The 17571-nt window shown below is 42.2% G+C and overlaps 1 protein-coding gene across 1 annotated transcript in view; it reads left to right on the top strand.

Annotated features, from left to right (window-relative positions):
* CMIP (c-Maf inducing protein) overlaps positions 1-17571 on the top strand; it is a 63175-nt gene that overhangs the window by 20947 nt on the left and 24657 nt on the right. Inside the window, exons 3-8 of the mRNA XM_009703003.1 lie at positions 6894-7055; positions 8131-8172; positions 10869-10931; positions 12391-12471; positions 15579-15682; positions 16247-16351. Of these exons, the coding sequence (XP_009701305.1) occupies positions 6894-7055; positions 8131-8172; positions 10869-10931; positions 12391-12471; positions 15579-15682; positions 16247-16351 (557 nt within the window). The remainder of the gene's footprint in view (positions 1-6893; positions 7056-8130; positions 8173-10868; positions 10932-12390; positions 12472-15578; positions 15683-16246; positions 16352-17571) is intronic.

The raw sequence follows: 17571 nt of genomic DNA on the forward strand, positions 1-17571 counted from the left end.
CAGCCTGCAGTTAAGGCAGATCTTTCCTGTACGTATGGGACGACTGTGTTGTTCAACTGTATTGAAGTTGATAAAGCTTTTCCTCCTGCCTAAGATCAGGAGGAAACGCGGTTATGTGACTTTTGCTTAAAAGAACCCAAAACAGAACACCGAAATGCCCATGGACAACATATTGTAAAATATATATTATTTTGGGGAGATGTTACATGGCGTTTGCAACCCAAGATCACAGCTGTGTCTCTACCAATGCTTTTTGCAAGTAGGGAGTGGCTTGTGCTTCTGCTAGAAACCTATCTGCAGTCATAGTGAAATTCCGCATAGCCAAAGCAACATTAAAAACAAACCCCAGCTTGGCTCCGATACGAAAAATACGGAACAGCAGTTGCTGTGTGCAGGATGAAAGCTGATGTTTTGCCAACCTGAAGTGTAAAGCTGGTGCTGGAACTGGGGCCTGAAGAATGGGAGTGTTTGCCAAAAGGAAATGGAAGCAGGGATGGAGGGTTTCAGGGAATGCATCAATGTCGGCTGTGCCAAAAAATGGCTCCCCTGTGGACAGGTCTGATTACGATAGTAACCGCATTAGCCTGTGCAAAGTGCAGCTGGAGCCACAGTTGGCCTTTTGAGTTTTCTAGCTGGGGAAATGGCATCTCAAATGCACAGCTAAGGTAGAGCTGGGTTTGGATCGGCCAGCGACATTCCTGCATCGTAGTGACTAAAGGGCTGTGTGCAGGGATTTGAGAGAAAGACAAGACACCTGCAAAAACAAAGCCCAGTTTCTCTGCTTGGTAGTGGGAAGGTCTACCAAAGACGACAACTTCCCTCCCTGCTTAGGGGGCTAGAAGGAAGCCACAATTTTTGAGTTGCTTTCAGTTTTTGGAGGTACACGCACCCTGTATTTGCATGCAGGTTTGTCTTCAGTAGAGCCCATAAATTTAAGATCTGCTTGCCTAGTGGTTTTGGTTTTCTTTTTTTCCCTTGGATAGAATATCCTTCCCTTCCCACCCTTTCATCCCCCGTTGTTGCTGAAGGATATCTTTGCAGTAGTCTTGAGCACATCAGAGAGCAGAAGCCCAGAAGGATGGTCAGTCAGGTGACAGCTGTGTGCAAACGAGGTCGAGAGAGATATATATAGATATATAATACGCGTTGGGAGCAAGTTCTTCAGTGCATTAATGTTGCAGCTGCCCAGCGTCACGCTGGGAAGTGGGTGAGGAGGCTGCCCTGTGAGCCCCCTGGTCCCACTTCCACTGCCCACTTCTCTTGGTCCAAGCAGCATTGCGTTTCATCTTTTTAAATTTTTGTTTGTTTCAGCATTCTTTTACTTTACAGTGGCACCGTCCCAGTGGTATCTGAACAAAGGGCAAACTCTCCGCCTGTGGGAAGTATCTGTGTGGTTGTTCCAGCTTGTACCTTAGTAACAGCTAAACCCACGTCACCACTTGCTGAACCCATTGAACTCCATCAGTGCTGATCTGAGTGTTTGGGGGTTCTTGCCTTGATTAGCTGAGATCTGGAGCAAGGTGATAGATGTTGGTGGGAAAAAAAGTAAGTAATGTCAGCTGAAAAAAGGGGTGGGGTAAGATGTTGTGATGGGAAAGGATGGCAACAGGGTATTAACATTCAACTTGCTTGCGATAGCCCCACCGCATGTCGGTGGTGCTTTCGCTTAGGGGTGCCGTGATCTAGCAATTAGCATGGTGGCCTGAGAGTCAGAAGACCTCAGTTCTGCTCTGGTCCTGACTTGCTATATGACCACAAAGAAATCACCTGGGTTTTCTTGCTCTGTTTCTCCTTTGTGCCTTTAATCATCCAGACCGTGAGCTACTCAGGGCAGAGACTGTCACTTGATGTATTTATTCAGGGCATAGACTCATGGGTGCCAGTCTCAGTGCAATAAATAATGGTGATTTCATCAGGATCTTTTTTATATGAATTGGCAAAAAATGAGGTGTTATTTAGACCTTAACTGAGTGAGAATCAGGAAGTGTATAGCTTATGTTTCCCTCCAGTTCTCTGGCCTGTGGCAAGGATTTTGTGGGCAAGTGAGCCTCGACCAAAGCGATTGCATTCCGAGAAGCAACCGAAGCAGAGAAGTTGATGCACTTCAGCATTTAGCATTGGGTAAAATGAAAAATGCAGAAATGCCTTGACCTCAAAACATGGTAGAGTGCAGAAGTTTGCTCCTACTGTTTTTGCAGCTAATTTAGAGCAGCAGCACATTAGTCGTTCTGTGCAAAACCTTTGGAGGGTCATGAAGAGTTTGATTACTGCAGCACGAGCAGTCTGAAGTGATGCCTGCTAGTGTTAAAAGCAGAATGTGGATCTAGCTGAGTTCTGGGGAGGCCATGCCGCCTTTGTTTTCATGAAGGTGAGGAGTTAATAGACAGAATGCCAGCAGGTGGTGCTCAAGAATACGTGGTACCGCTCCTGGGCTTTGTAGGACAAAGCCAACCATGTGTGTTGAACACCACAAGCAACTCTTCCTGTTTCTTGTTATTTAGCATTTTAACAAAATGTTCTGCTGCAGTGGAGAAAACCGTTCCGGTGTCTGCTGTCTGTGTTTCATGTTTTTTTTTTTTTTCCTCTGTACATTTGCATCTAGCAAGAGACACCTCCATTTTACATAAGCACTGTCAACATTAAACTGTAACACTAGCTTGGCTCAACCATCCCCGCAATGAGCTGGGAAGGACCTCTGTGCGGGAGGTTGACCTTTTCCCTTTTGCTGGAACTGCCCTCGTTGCTCAGCAAGAAGTAAACAATTGCTGGCAAATGTAACCCTCAAAGTCGGCGTATGTTCCTGCAGGAGCTCTAGCTCCTCTGATAAAGAAGCTATTAGTTGCGTGCTGTTGGTGTGGTAAAGGGCTGAAGAGCAGCAAGCTAGAATTTAACAGGCTATTCTGGATTAGGGTTGGCAATTAATTTTTTTAATGTAATGAAGATAGTATTTGCTGACGGGAAGACAGGTTCCCAAGAGTACAGAATGTTTCCTGGCCACCAGTAGCAAAGCAGGGGTGAAATTTGGTCATCAAGAAGGCTAACTTCATCTTGCACTTTTTGGGTCAGGTGCACCAGCTGCTTTAAGATGTTCCTAAAATGACAGCTCTTGCTAGGGCTGAAAAGAGTGGTTGTTCTATGCTGTCCAATTGTGTGCATTAGGCTCTATTTTTCTTAGATGTCAGCTACATCAGTATTATCATTCTTGTCCAAGGAAGTGGTGTATGAGCAACAGCTACAGGATGAGGCCATTATGGGATAGAAAAACATACGAAGATGTTACTTAAAAGTTGAAAGTTTCCTAGGCTCACCTGAACTTTCTGTTCGCAGTGGTGTTCAGGAGCTTTTGAGCACTGATGGCAAAAAGCACTGCTTACAAATTTTTGTCACATTTGCATGATTAATAACAGTGAAAAAGTAATTTTTTTATATGTGGACTTAATTCCTCCTCCTCTAAAAGAGGATTGAGACTTAGGTCTTTGGGTTTCTGCAGGACTGAATTAATTAGAGTGATTTGAGAATGAAGGATGCCTTGTCAGTGTCACTTATTCCCCATGCTGCTTCTTCTGGGTACTTATTAAATTCAGTGGTTTTGCTTTTAAAGTCAGCATAGCAAGATTTTGGAATGATACTAGCCATGTGGTTCTGGCTGGTCAGTAACTAGGAGGGTCAAATTCCAAGTTGGCATGTGTTATTTTCACTCACATAAATTGTCGCAGGAGCTGCTGCTTTTAGTGAAATCCTAGTGAAACTAGATTCCCACCCCAGTATTTTTCTGGTACATGCTATTAATGGTGAATGTTGTGTGAGTATTTTCAGCAACTGAAGGCATCTTTTACACCTACATCCAGGGGGAATGAACTCCTCGCATGTGTTGACATGCCTGTTCTCCGATATGGGTCTTTACCAGGCAGCTTTGATTTTAAGCTTGTGAGTGATTGTTTCTCCTTGCTCTGGAGTCAGCGCAGGTAGAATAGAGCAGATGGCTTGGTGTTGGCTAAGTGCTTGCTGATACACAGCAAATTGCTTCTGTAACCCACTGATAGGTTTCAAGCTTTAATTGAGGCTTTCATCAAGGCGCTCAACAGCGAAAAGCATTCTGCTGAGAAAAACAGCAGCGTAACCATGGGCAAAGGTTCAGGATGGCAGAGTTCATCCCTCTTGGGGATGGCTCCTTTATTTATTTATTTATTTTCTGCCGCTTTCCCACCATCATTCGAGACTTCTGTAATGTCGCTTGCGGATTACAGCTCAGTATATCAGTGCGGCACAATCCTTTGTGCTGAAAACGTGAAGCAAAGACTGATAACTTCGGATTTTCTGCTTGCGGCGGGCTCAGCGTGCTGGCAAAGGCAGCTGTCCCCTGATGCTCCCTTTGAGTCGCTGTCTGCCTGGTCTGAGCAGCAGCTTTTGTAGGTCTCCGTTGCATAGCAGGGAGTACAACTCCCACTGTCTTTTCTCTTATGTACGTCAGCATCATCAGAATTTTATTTTTTAATGGACATCTCTAAAAGGGAAAGGAAGCCTCCCTTGCTCCTTCCTCCCCCCCCAGCAAGGGTGGATTTGACAGCGGAAGAAAGATATTTGTGGTAGGGTTGTCTGAGCAGCGTCCTGTTGGGCAAGAGGGTTTCCTACAGCAGCTGTCGCTTAGACCAAGGGAGCTGCTCTCCGAAATCACGTTGTAACTCCCCCAAGTAAGGAGCAGCCCAGAGCAGGCAGGGATGCAATAACCCAGTGGTCTAGCTCTCGTGCTCTCCCCGCCCCCACTTTTTATCTAGCATTGAATTCTGCTTTGAGTTTGATTTCTTTCGTAGTACAGAACCAAGGAAGAAATTTCAGCGTGGAAAATGTATCTGTTGAGCTAGCTCTGTTTATTGTCCTCAATTAGTCAGAAAGGAGTTGCTTGAAGTTACAAAGCTGGCTGGTTGGCTTTGAAGTTTGGATTTTATTTAGTGCCAGAGTGGGTCTAACAAAAAGACCCTAAAAAAAGGCACTGCATGAACAAGAGAAATTAAACTCAATGATTCAAATTTCCTAAAGAGTCCAAGAAATGTGTGATGATGGTAGAAGTAGTGCTTGTAGCCAGTGGACCCTCTCTGCCTCAAGGAGCTCAGAAGTACAAAGATTTTTGCTCAGTTCTGAAATCCCAAACACATTTGATAGTGTCCTCAGCGTGTGTTTTTATGTTCCTTTAGCTTTTCAGTGGCTTAAAATGCACTGAAATTGTGAACTACTGCCAGCATGCTTTTGTACTTGCATGAATTTAATTAAAAAGACAATTGGATTGCTTTATCAGCCTTTACATGTCAGCCCAGTGCCACACTCTTCCCTCTCTAACAACGCTGACAAACCCAAGGTGTCTGAAATCTGTATTTTTCTGTATTATCCTCTTCGCTCCTGTTTTGGATAGGGTACAGAGGTGACTGTGTTTTCTGTTGAGCATTAGATCTGCTGCCACGGTGGGAAGGAAGCGGCTGATAAGCAGAGAGCCAGCCTGTTCGGATGGTTCCTGCAGGGGCTATCCTGTGCGAGCGGAGGGGGAAATGCCGTGTAGCGGAAAAGCTCCAAAACAAAACAAAGCAGACCAACCCTTTGCAAAGTCCTCTGCCTTTATTACACTGACCATGTATAGTCCAAAATGTGCAGGTTTTGTGATTTCCCTGGAAATGCTGCCAAGGAATGTAAGATCCATTTTTAGTGCAAAACACTGATGTTTTCGTGTAAACAGAGAAGTGCTCAGCCTGTGTTGTTTAATAAACCTGAGGATGTATCCAGACTTCTTGACATCCCTTTGACCAGAGGAACAGATTCACACACAGAGAGGAGTGGAAGGGCATGTGAACTAAACAAAACGCTGCGGTCCTGGCAGTCGCTCTCCGTCAGCCATCAGAGCTCCTGCCCTGCCAGCTCCATGGCCGTGCCCGCTTTGGCAAGCCTCTCCTGGTTCTAGTGCGCCCTTCGTGTTGTTTTCAGCAGTGGCATTTTAACACTCGTCATCGTTTCCTTGAACTTCTAGAGTTTCATCAAGCCACCTCTGGGAATTTGGGAGGGTGGGTTTTCTCTAAAGAATACTATTTATAATACAAAGCAGCCTCTGTTCCAGTCATTTGTGGCAACATGGCTGCGGAGGAGGTAAGAATTGTCTTTTGCTTATCTAGCTGGTCTGTGGAAAGGGCAATTGGTGAAATAGCTTGGGCACGGCCAGAAGCAATGCAGGGGTATGCAGAGGACTGGGGCAGATGGGATTAGGCAGTCGGGAATGCTTTTCTTGAGAGTGGAAATGCTGTTGTGTTGAAGACTTTGAGACTTTACAAATTAGTTTCTGTTACAACTGGAGGGCGACAGCACAACTTTTCAAGATCCTTCAAGACAGGAAAAAAAAACCTGTGGGTCTACTGGAATTTTTCACTTTGATGAAATTGATTTGAATTCATTCTGAATGTGAATTCACCAGTTAACAATGTAGAATAAAGTATCTGTAGAATGATGTTTTGATGGCCTTTCTCTCTCTCCCTTTCTTAATGAGTAACTCCCTTTAAAAGGACCTACAGCCTTGGAAACAGTGCAATAGCAGGTATCTGTTATTTGCCTGAAGAATAAGGTGTTTGCAAGAGGAGATGATGGAAAGAAAGATGCTCCGGAGTTCAAAAACTTATTTTAAAATAAAAAAAGGGAGTCACAGTTCTTCATTGCTTCTGCAGAAGAAATTGGTTTAGACATACAAAGTTTTCATTTTCATTTAAATGTTTTAAGTACAACTTTTCAGCAAACGGAAAAGGCAAAACTCAAATTACAAAGCAGCCCACTTGACAGTTGCATGTAGGAAGCACGTACCCAGACAAGTTTTTCAAGGGGTTTATGGTGGTGTCAGTGTGACCCTTTCATTTTTCTTACAGAAAAAGATTTACAAGTACAAGAAGGTGCTCAGTAACCCCAGCCGCTGGGAGGTGGTGTTGAAGGAGATCAGGACACTGGTGGACATGGCACTCACGTCTCCACTTCAGGATGACTCTATTCACCAAGCACCACTGGAGATTGTCTCAAAACTGCTCTCAGAGGTATGACCTCAGCAGTGCTCCTGCAAGGCACTGCCACATTTAGATGAGAGACAAACAGTTAAAAGTTTATAGATGGGTTTTATTTTAACTTGGGCTGTCAAATTTCTGCTTTCGAGTCTGCTCGTGACTTCTGCTGACTTGAGTGGAATTTGTACTTGCTGGGGAGAAGGAGAATTTGCCCCATGTTAGGTAGATTTCTAGAAACAAAACAAAACGCATTTCTCTTGAGACTTTTTGTTATTGTTGTTGATTATTAGTGGTAAATTTATTATGGGTCTGATTCATGTCTTATTATTACCAGTTCTGTCAAAGAAAAATATTTTCCTTCTTCAGAAGTATTTATCCTCCTTTTATAGCATCCCTTTCAAATCGTTGACTTTTCATGGACGGGAAATGTAATGCCAAGCAGGTTTTTCATATCTTAGTTCTGAAGTGCAAAGATTTGTGATAAACAAAAAAGTTACTAGCTATTTTTCTTGCAGTACACAAAGATCTTGGCAACTCACAACTTTGTAACCTCTGAATGGATCATGCTGCTGAGAAAGCCAAAAGCAAACTCTTTTGCATAGGTGGTTGCATAGGTGACTTCCAGTAAATTTATTGGCTTTTACTGGTTCCATGTTTGAGGAAGGAATTTCAGGAAAATTGCAGCAATTAGTTTACTACCAACAAATGGTATACAACACCACAACAATCCTTTTATTAATTTTTGTAGAAACATACAGCCTGTCTTAAGAAAACATTTTTAAGAAATGTATCACTAGCTTTAACTTTCCAACTGATTGAGACCTACTCTGGCATCCTGGTGTTTGTATGCTCAGCTTTCATGGCTGGGATGGCTTGAATCTGAACGTGCTGAGGGAGAAATGGAAGCTTGCACAACGTTTCATAGCAGATAGTATATCACCTTCTTTAAGAGAATTATTTTACTTTGATGAATTTTATTCTGAAAATAAGCAATTGCACTCTTGAGCCTTTCTGCTTGTGTCTGGTGGTAGTTAAGAGGACTGTGTATGCTGATGTGCCAACTCAGAGTACTCTCTGCTCATTCATTTCTTCTATTCAACTCTTTCAGAACAACAACTTAACCACTCAAGACCATGAGAGCATTATTGTGGTGAGTATCTTTCTGTCAAAATCTGAGCATGGGTTTGTATTGTTTGATAACACTTCTGTTAATGCTTGCCTCTGCCCCAGTGGAGTATGGCAAGTGTGAAAGCATTTCCACCAATGCTGGTGAACTTAGGCAGGATCGAACCCATTTGTTCTACTCGGTTTTGTGTGGTTTTTGTCATTCCTCTTTTCTTGTTGGTGGATAACAATAAAGTTTCCTTATCAGCTTACATGAAACAGCACAGCGTGTTGAGGGTTATTCGTCTCCCCAAATGGCCTCCTTACTAGGCTACACAGTGCAATGTTCATATCTATATATGTACTTTAAATAGTCAAACCCCATCATTTCCAGATGTGCCTTAAAACCCTTAGGCTTAGTAGTTTCCTGAGGGGCTAATGCTACCATATACAGAATGTCTCCATTGCTGATGGTATGCGTGTGAAGTGATTGTTTTTGTAAGTGTGGATATGTGTATGGGTCACTGCAGTTTAACCCCCTGATTACTTGATTTATAAAAATGTCCTCTTCAACTTTTTTCTTTTCTGTAGGTTGTATTTATTTACATAAAAATATGGGAATCAAATGGCAGCTCTCTTCCTTGTGCAACAGAATATAAAAGCTCAACAATTCATCAGAGAGGTGGAACTTGGTTCCTCACTGTAATTTAATTTCAGTCACTGGCAACTTCCAGGGGATTTTCCCAGTAATCTAATCTAGAACGTTACCACCACCTGATCACATCTCCGTGACTCTTTCTGCGAAATGACAAGGTGGCATGTAGCTGCCAGTAGGTGTGAACTGTATTTAACTGCTGCTTAAGATACCATTTTAGCTGGAATCGGTCACTGAGATAAGTTTCTGATGTGGCATTTACTTTTCTTTGAGATCTGCTATAGCTTTCATTTTGCTCTAGTGCCAAGGGCAATTCAGGCCCCTAGTTACAACTGGTTGCTTTGGGGGAAGAATTTTTTAATAAAAGATGTAAGGTGGACCTGCTGTGAGTATGGAAGTTGGACCAGGTGGCCTCCAAAGGTCCTTTCAGCCTATGTTATTGATCAATTCTGGTTGATGGCTTCTTCGGTTGAAGTCCTGCCCTTCTGTAGGTTGTGTCCGAACCATTAAGGAGATGGCAGTTTCTGAGCATTCAGAGCTCACTACCGTTACACAGCTAACCTGTGCTGTTCTTAGGAAGTATTGCTAATACTGTGTATTTATGTAGTATCTTAAAAGCACATAGTGGTTTGCTATGCAGATGGAACCTGCTTTCCTTCTCTAGATGGTGCTGGAACAGATCAATATTACAACTGATCTCTTCCTGGTAAGGAAGGGGAAGCACGTGTTGCCATGACTGGGCAACGCGAGACTACAAGTTTCTGCTTTTAACCACAGCGCACATAAGGAAAATACAGAGTGCTTTCATGCTGTCACTCTTCCACGCTGACCATACAGGCGGAGCCATGACCCGCTTGACGGTGTCTGTTGTGGTTATTCCCTACATTCAGTAAGGACTGGGCTGAAACAATAAAGCTCATTTTTTGATTACTAGTCTCAATGATCTCAATTTGATATGCTAGTCTCAATGAATAGGGTCGCATTCTGCATCAGTCAACTGTGGCTGGACCACCACCAGAGGAAGAGTGAACAGTTGCAGAAGGGTGGCACATGATAATGACCAGAAAGGTCTCAAATGTTCTGTGTAACCAAAACAGATCTCTGCGGATGTGCTTGGGTTTCATTGTTAAAATTCACATTAATCTTAACCTGCTTGTGTGTGAAAGTGGCTATTGTGAAACATGGTCATTGCAAGCAAGACTCGCCAGGGCTGAAATCCTTAAGGAGATGAGAGGGAGAGCAAAAAACAAAGCAGGCTGCCTTAGTAAAACTCCAGATGCCATCCAGATAAAATATCTAGTGTTCAGTTGCTTAATACAAAATGTCCTAGCTGCTGTGTTTAGAGTCTTATTTTTAAATGGGTACTGGGAATCCCTGTAGCTCAAGACTGGAAAAGCCCGAAGGCACCATCACATAGAGAGAATACATTATTCTAGTACTGTTTTCTAATTTACAAAGGAAGTAACAACAACATAAGTTCATTACACCCTCAGTGGCAGGTATGACCTCTAATGTATTTACCGAACATAAGCACATTGGTTTGTGTAGCAGCAAAGAAGGAATGGTTGATCTCAACTTTCACAAAGTTAGAAGCTTGATTTTGATGAATAGGGTCCTCCAAGGTAAGAACATTGCTATGTTACTTTTAGTGAGTTATTTCTCACAAAAATAACTCGAACTTTTTCATAAAGGATATGTGTGTGTGGAGGTTTTTAGTTTTGTCTTTTAGGGAGATGTTATAACTGAAACAGATTCATCTTTGCCGTATTACGTCCTAAAACAATTGGTCTGCTCCTGTTTTCATTTAAACCATTATAAAAATTGTACTCCTTTGCTGTGTTTTAGGTATTTACACTGATGTAGTTAAAAGCAAAATTTTCCAGAGGATTCATAGCAGAGGTGTGCTTGAGCTTATGTGTAAAATAAACACACAGCCCACCTCTAATTTCTCTATTGATGCTTTTGCCCTTCTTTTTTAAAAGTGAGCTTTTCTTTTTCCCAAGAAAAATATTTCCCAGCAAAAATGCTTACTCCACTTGCAGTCTCTAATTAATTTTTTCTCTCTCTTTCTCTTTCTCTTTTTAAAGGCAATTGCACCTTTGCTGGAAAACAACCATCCTCCTCCTGACCTCTGTGAATTCTTCTGCAAGGTATCAGAACAGTTTTGCTTTCTGAAATCTCGTAGTTGCATGTCAGTGTAGTTCCTCGAGGGGGTGGTTGTTTTTTTCCTTAGCTCCTTACCTCATGCCCAAATTGATTTCAGTTTTTGGTCAACAACCAATGATGTTGGAATATTTAACAGCACCATTATGATAAATAGATCCATATCCTTAGTACATCAGACTGCATGGTCCTGATACTCAGTGGGAGTTAAAATCTTCAGACTCCCACACCTCAGTCTGGGTACAAGAGATGTCCTGCTGCATGTTCTGTTTAGCTAATGCAAAAATCATTGGAGTCACTGTGTTCAGATGAGTTCGTAATGTGATGCATAACTCAGCCCTAATGCTGTTATGTCACTGGGTAATGGCAGTGGGAAGATTGTAAGGACCCAACCTCTTTTCTGGTAAATCCATGCTTGTGCTGCATTTTGCATCCTTTCCGTAAGCTTCTGAGTACTTCGGATTACAGAGCTTCTGGATTTGAAAATACTGCTTTTCCTCTAGGCCTGATTGTGTTTCAGTTTCAAGACTACTTAAATTTGCTTACTGATGACTGAGTATACATTTGTCAAACATTCTGGATGCTGCTTATAATTCCAGAGTTATTCAGCAGCAGCTTCTTCCTATAGAAATTAAGTCAAATTTCAGAAACTCTTCTGACTCTTGCATTTTTTTTATAAGCTAGGCTTAGGGTCATACCTAGCCTCGGACTGAAGGCACTTTTATTCCTTTTTTTTTTTTTGCCTTTGATCTCCGTTGGAGGTGGACGCCTAATTATCTCTCAATGTGTGGGATGGGCTGTGTATAGTTGCAGGAAGGGAAACAGGTTATGGACTTTTCCTCTTCAGAACTGAAATGGACAATGCTAATGAGAAGGCTAATGTATCTTCAAAACTGACCCTGCCTTGAGCCGGGGGTTGGACCAGATGACCTCCAAAGGCCCTTCCCAACCTAAATTACTCTGACTGATACATTATGATTGTATGTTTTAACCTGTGATGGGAGAGTGGCTTGTTGGTACCCTCCAAGATCCACCACAGGTTTTTAGCCTGGATCCCAAGGAAAGGAGGTTTGTGCTGTTACACTCCCTGTGTCTACACATCTTTTTGTCCCCCACCCCTTTACTTTAAAAACTGTTGGCAAGTTTCAGCCAAATTTGACAAAACGGGAGGAAGTCCCAAAAATACTACGTTCCAGTGAGTTTTGTGAAGAATAGGCAGTAGGCAAAGGAAGTCATGTAGTTCATGAACTCCTGTGGTAATCTTCAATTAGATGCTAGCAAATCCATAGGAGAGAGCAGTGTTACGAGTACCCTAATCCCAGGAAAGATTAGTTTAGCCCTTCGATCTTGTTAATCTTGGGGTAATCCATGCATGGAGTGTGAAGCCAGAGGAGACCCATCTTCGTCATTTCTGCAGCTTACAAAATGACTTGTTGCTCATTATAGCACTGCCGAGAGCGCCCGCGGTCCATGGTTGTGATAGAAGTGTTCACACCGGTGGTACAGAGGATCCTCAAACACAACATGGTGAGTGCACGTGTTACAGGAACGTGATCAGTTTGGAGAAGTATTATTGTGATACCTTTTGTAATTAACAGCTGCTCTGTTGCCTGTAATGAACAAAGCACTGGGATATCTAAATCTAACCCCCCAAACTGTGAATGCTGCATGTAATTGTGTGTTGCTTTATAAATGCAGAACTAATAAGCATTCAGCGGGACTTTCAAAAGCATCTAAGCAAAACCATGATTTGAGGAACATTTCTTTTGGCAGCGGTGCCAGCATATGCAGCTCCAGCCCTCTCCCACCTGGCTCTTGTCTCCTTTCTCTGCATGCCATCCTTGTAGTTATAATGCTTTAAATAATCAGTTAAATTACAGAATCAGAACAGGGGCTTTGATTTTGAGCCGAGGCCCTCAACGTTTTTTTTTTAAGACACCTGCAGCTCTCTGGATTTCCCTTTTCTTTAGACTCACGTCCAATGAGTTCTTACCTGGGCTTCCTGAATTTCCTTATGCTTTTCTGCTATTCTTCTTCCTTCTCGTTCCAGAAATCATGTACTCTGTCATTTTATGATTGTTGTCTCCCAGGTTTTCTCTCTTCTCATTGCCAATCAGTTCCTTGGTAGTGATTGAAATAATTGCTAGAAGACTGCCCTGCCAGCTTTGCTCTCTCCACCCTATATACCGGATTCCCCCCACACCAGCTCTGAAGATATTCTTACATGATCCATATTCCTTTCCTAAGGGAGGTCTTTCTTTTCGCTAACTGATAATAATTTTAGAGACCATCCACTGTCCTGCTGTGTATAGCATGAACCTGGTAGAAACCAGTTCATATTTCTTATTTTTACAACAGTGTTATTATTTAACTCCTTGAGTTTACAGAACTAGGTAGAAAGCCCAAGATGGCGAAAGGTCGTATTCCTGGCTCTGTGCCTGCACTCTGCAGACATGTAAACATTTTTGAATATTCTGTAGTGTTCAATGAAATATTCTGTAAATGTTATTCTTGGATTCCAGACTGATTTTTTTAAAAGCAGCCAGAGCCCTTGAGGGGTCTCAAATAAAATCTAAATGCATAGTGTAATGCTTGTATTTGGTTAGCTTCAGAGAATTGGGTATATTTACCATACTTAACATTTGCAGATTGAAAATCAACATGTCTGTACCGCAGTGTGTAGTCAGAGAATTTACAGTGTCATATATTAATTGGAGTGGATTTGGGCACTTAACTGCTCTCCAGGGACCTCTGTACTGAATAGTCATTTAGAGAATGTGTGTGTGCATGTAAATAAAGTTATCCTTTAGGGGGACAGTATTGTTGGCAGTAAACTTCCTAACCTTAGGAGTCCCTGTGCAATTTTCAGTGTACTTAGAGCAGGAGACGTAGCTGTCTGTTACCACCTTTGCTGCTAATTTGCTCTGTGGTCTTTGTCACCTATAAAATGGGGAAAAAAATCATTTATCTATCATTTTGAAATCTCAAAAGAACAAGGATAGCTTTTTGTCTTGCTGATACTACCCGTTACATGCAGGACTGGAGACTATTGTATGCTGAATTGTTTGAGGAGTGCTCAGTAACCTCTCAGTACCTTTGGATTTCAGCTGTTTATAGGCTCAGCCCAAATGTTTGAATATAAGCACTATAGAGAGGTTTTTTGTTTCTTTTTTTTTTTTTTTGAAGCAAACCATATTGATAGTGTGTATTGTTCTGTACCTGGTATGGTGACAGGGCATCATATTGCATTTAGAGAGCTATTTTATTTTAAAGCGGTCAGCAATGACATCCTGTTTATGATCTCTTAGACTTTTGTCCTAACTTCAGTTAGGACACCTACAGGGCTTGAAAAATTTCATAAACAAATTGCAACTGCAAGAGCTATCTTGCAAGGAGTGTTCATGAAATTAAATGGCACCAAATGATATATGAAGCACACACTGTCTCATGCCCTTGAACCAACTGTATTTGCACCTGCCAGAAGGAGCTGTTAGAAGTTTAATGATTTTAATTGTAATACCAATTGTGGAATTGCCCACAGCCTCTTTGCTGGGTGAAGTTACCAGGTAGCCATCCAGTACTAGCAAAGAGTGACACTTAGACTTGAAGGAGACATTGTTCTCCCTAAGCTTGTATTCACATTTTTTGTAATTTTCTCTAGCTGTAAAACCTATGAGATGTTAAGATAGGTTGTGTTATAGAAGTGCCTGAAACCAAAATAAGTAACAGAAGGTTTCAGTGCTTTGGGAATGTGTCTTCCCTTTTACAGACCACCAGTTCGTAATCACTTACGGCATTTCTTTAAAATTTCAGTTGCCATTTATTTTTTCAGGATGACTCTTCTCCTACAACCAGCTGCTTGAGGGATAACTGGGAGGGCTTGTTTGTCCTCAGTGGGCCTTGGAAATTTAGCTTTGTAGTTCTGTAACACCTGTGTAATAAGGTTACACCTGTGTAAATGTGAAGAAATGTGCTGTGGAGTAACACTCACCAGACAGCAGATTTTACTCCGTTCACATCTAAAAATAGCAGGTGATGTGAGGAGATGCAGGATTTCAGTTAGCAGGTGCCTTTCCGACTGCAGGATTTGAAGAAAGTGACTGTTGAGCTCACCTATGAAATTCACATTGCAGCTGGAGTAAAATCCCTGGAGAAAGAACTGATCTCTGGTTTTATACTTGACCACTTATTGATCGCATGTCAAAACGATTTTCTCTAAAACTAGAATAGATACGATGTCAAACATGGAAGTAAAAAATTTATTTTCGAGTTGCATTTCTGAAAAACTGCCATTAGGAGTGGAAGCAAAAATGCAAACCAGCAAAAAATGCATTTCAAAACAAAGTGAAGTGTACAAAGAAATGTGAGTGCAGGTAGGGTTTTTTTTTTGTTTCGTTAAACATGACTTTTGTCTCAAGGTGGGTATTGGGGAAAGAAAAGAATTGGAAAGCATGTCATTATTAGTGGGAAGAACGTTAATTCAGCATGCAGTGATACTGTGCTCTTGAAGCTCTCAGCATAATAACAAAGTGAATTTCGTTGTGTTTGAGCTGATATCTTTTGAAAACACACAGTTTTGATGTACCTTGCAGGCAAGTTTCACCATCTTCACTGAGTCTCTCCTTTTTGGACAGGATTTTGGGAAGTGCCCTCGGTTGCGGCTGTTTACTCAGGAGTATATTCTGGCTTTGAATGAGCTGAATGCTGGAATGGAGGTGGTGAAGAAGTTTATTCATAGGTTAGTTACATTTAATTTACCATGTATTTCCAGTCCTGTGTACGTGCTTCGCTGTGTTACTTCTCCCAGTCCTGCTCATCTCTTTGATGGCTGATAAGAGTAGCTGGTGCTTTTTTGTACTGGCAAACAGCAAATATATTAGAAGAGTCCATGAGGCAATGTTGCTGAAGTCTCTTTCTTTTTCTTTTAGAAGTAATTCTCAAATGTGGCTGGGGTTTTCTGCCTAGTTACACAGTAGAAGCAAATGGACTTTGCTGTGTCTACATGCTTTTTATATATTTAGACTCAGAGCCTCTACAGAGAGATTCCCATTAACTCAGTCATGTATGAGATTTTGGGGGGACTGTAGAGATACCACATCAAATAAACTGATGATGCAGCTTAGCCTTGTTCATAAATAGGGCCATTGGGTGGGGATTTACAGGGTTAAAATAAGTCTCTGTTATGGCCCTTCTGAAGATTCCCCAATGCTGTCTATCCAGTTCTGGCACCTTGTTTTGTCTGACTGTTTTTGCTCATAGAAATCTTCTTCATGATGATGTCATTTTGGTTTTTGTTTTTCAGCATGCATGGTCCAACTGGACAATGCCCCCATCCCAGGGTCCTGCCAAATCTTGTAGCTGTCTGCTTAGCAGCCATTTATTCGTGTTATGAGGAATTTATCAACAGGTCAGTATGAATTCACAGGTGACCGTGTTACTCGTTTCCAAACCCATGGCATCTGTAAAGATCGGTGTGAGCATGGGTGTGTGTATGCGAGAGCACGTCTTCATTCTCACTCTGCTCATTGCTAGTTACGTGTGGGAGTTCTGGTCAATCACATCCATGTTTTTGTACATAGATGGTTATATTTGTTATGCTGTCTGTGCTTGAAAACCTGAAAGATGCTGAACCTTCATTCACTTGTACTCACTGTAGCATGTTTTGAAGCAGTGAACATGGCAATCTGTTACTGCACATCGTTGGCTCCCATGCTTGAAAATGGGGGCAGTGCTGGTGATGCGAGGAGCTCGGTAGTTCCCAGTACAGGAGCACTGCAAGCTGCACTAACTGCCAGGATGAAGCTCAACAGCCAGCTGCATGCTGATCTTGGCCACTGTTGAGATATTCCTCTAAGGCAGACTGCAGCCGTAAGCAGCCTTTTTAGGCCAGCAGAAGATGAGAGTGCTCCACAAAAGTCTCTAGGACTTAAGCACTACCCAGAGCAGTGTCTGTTTTGCTCCTTTTCTGGCACGTGAGGTGTGTGTTACACCTAAAGCAAGGGAAGCGTGAGATCTTGAAGAAGAGGTTGTGTGTAGATCCTTGTGTATCTACAGCTTTGAACCTGAGCTGGTTTCACAATGCTGTCTCCATTATTGTGGAAAATTTGATTCCTGACTTACTGCAAAATAGATGCCGCTGTTCTTGACACACGAGCCAGTTTCCAGTAGACACAGAGGGTTCCCCTCTGCTATGTTTCCTGTTTGTTTATGCCTATCTGACTTTCCTCGTGGTAGGGCACGGACAGGGACTGCTTAGTGTCCAACAAAAATTCCAGACGCGAGGGCTGCAGATGAATGTCTGGGCATGTACTGTAGCCAGATACATACTTGGGCATGGATTCTGTTACAGCTTTGCACAACTTGGATGGGAAAGTTCACCTTTGTACTAAATTGGCATGTCAAATAGAGTAATGAAAAGCTTCAATCTTTGCAGAATAGGGGCTGCAGAACCATCCTATTGGAGCCTTTTAATGTTTTTAGTTGATTTCAGTAATCCGATTACACCGAAGAAAGCAGTCTGGTGGGCTGGGGTGAAATGCAGTGGGAAATTGTGAAAGATCTTGGCTTCTCAGTGGTGCACTCTCTCTCCTGCTCTCTGCTGTTATGTCTGTCTATTGAAATTATTTA

The sequence above is a fragment of the Cariama cristata genome, unplaced genomic scaffold (assembly GCF_000690535.1).
Source record: "Cariama cristata isolate BGI_N322 unplaced genomic scaffold, ASM69053v1 scaffold16066, whole genome shotgun sequence".
Classification (NCBI taxonomy): domain Eukaryota; kingdom Metazoa; phylum Chordata; class Aves; order Cariamiformes; family Cariamidae; genus Cariama; species Cariama cristata.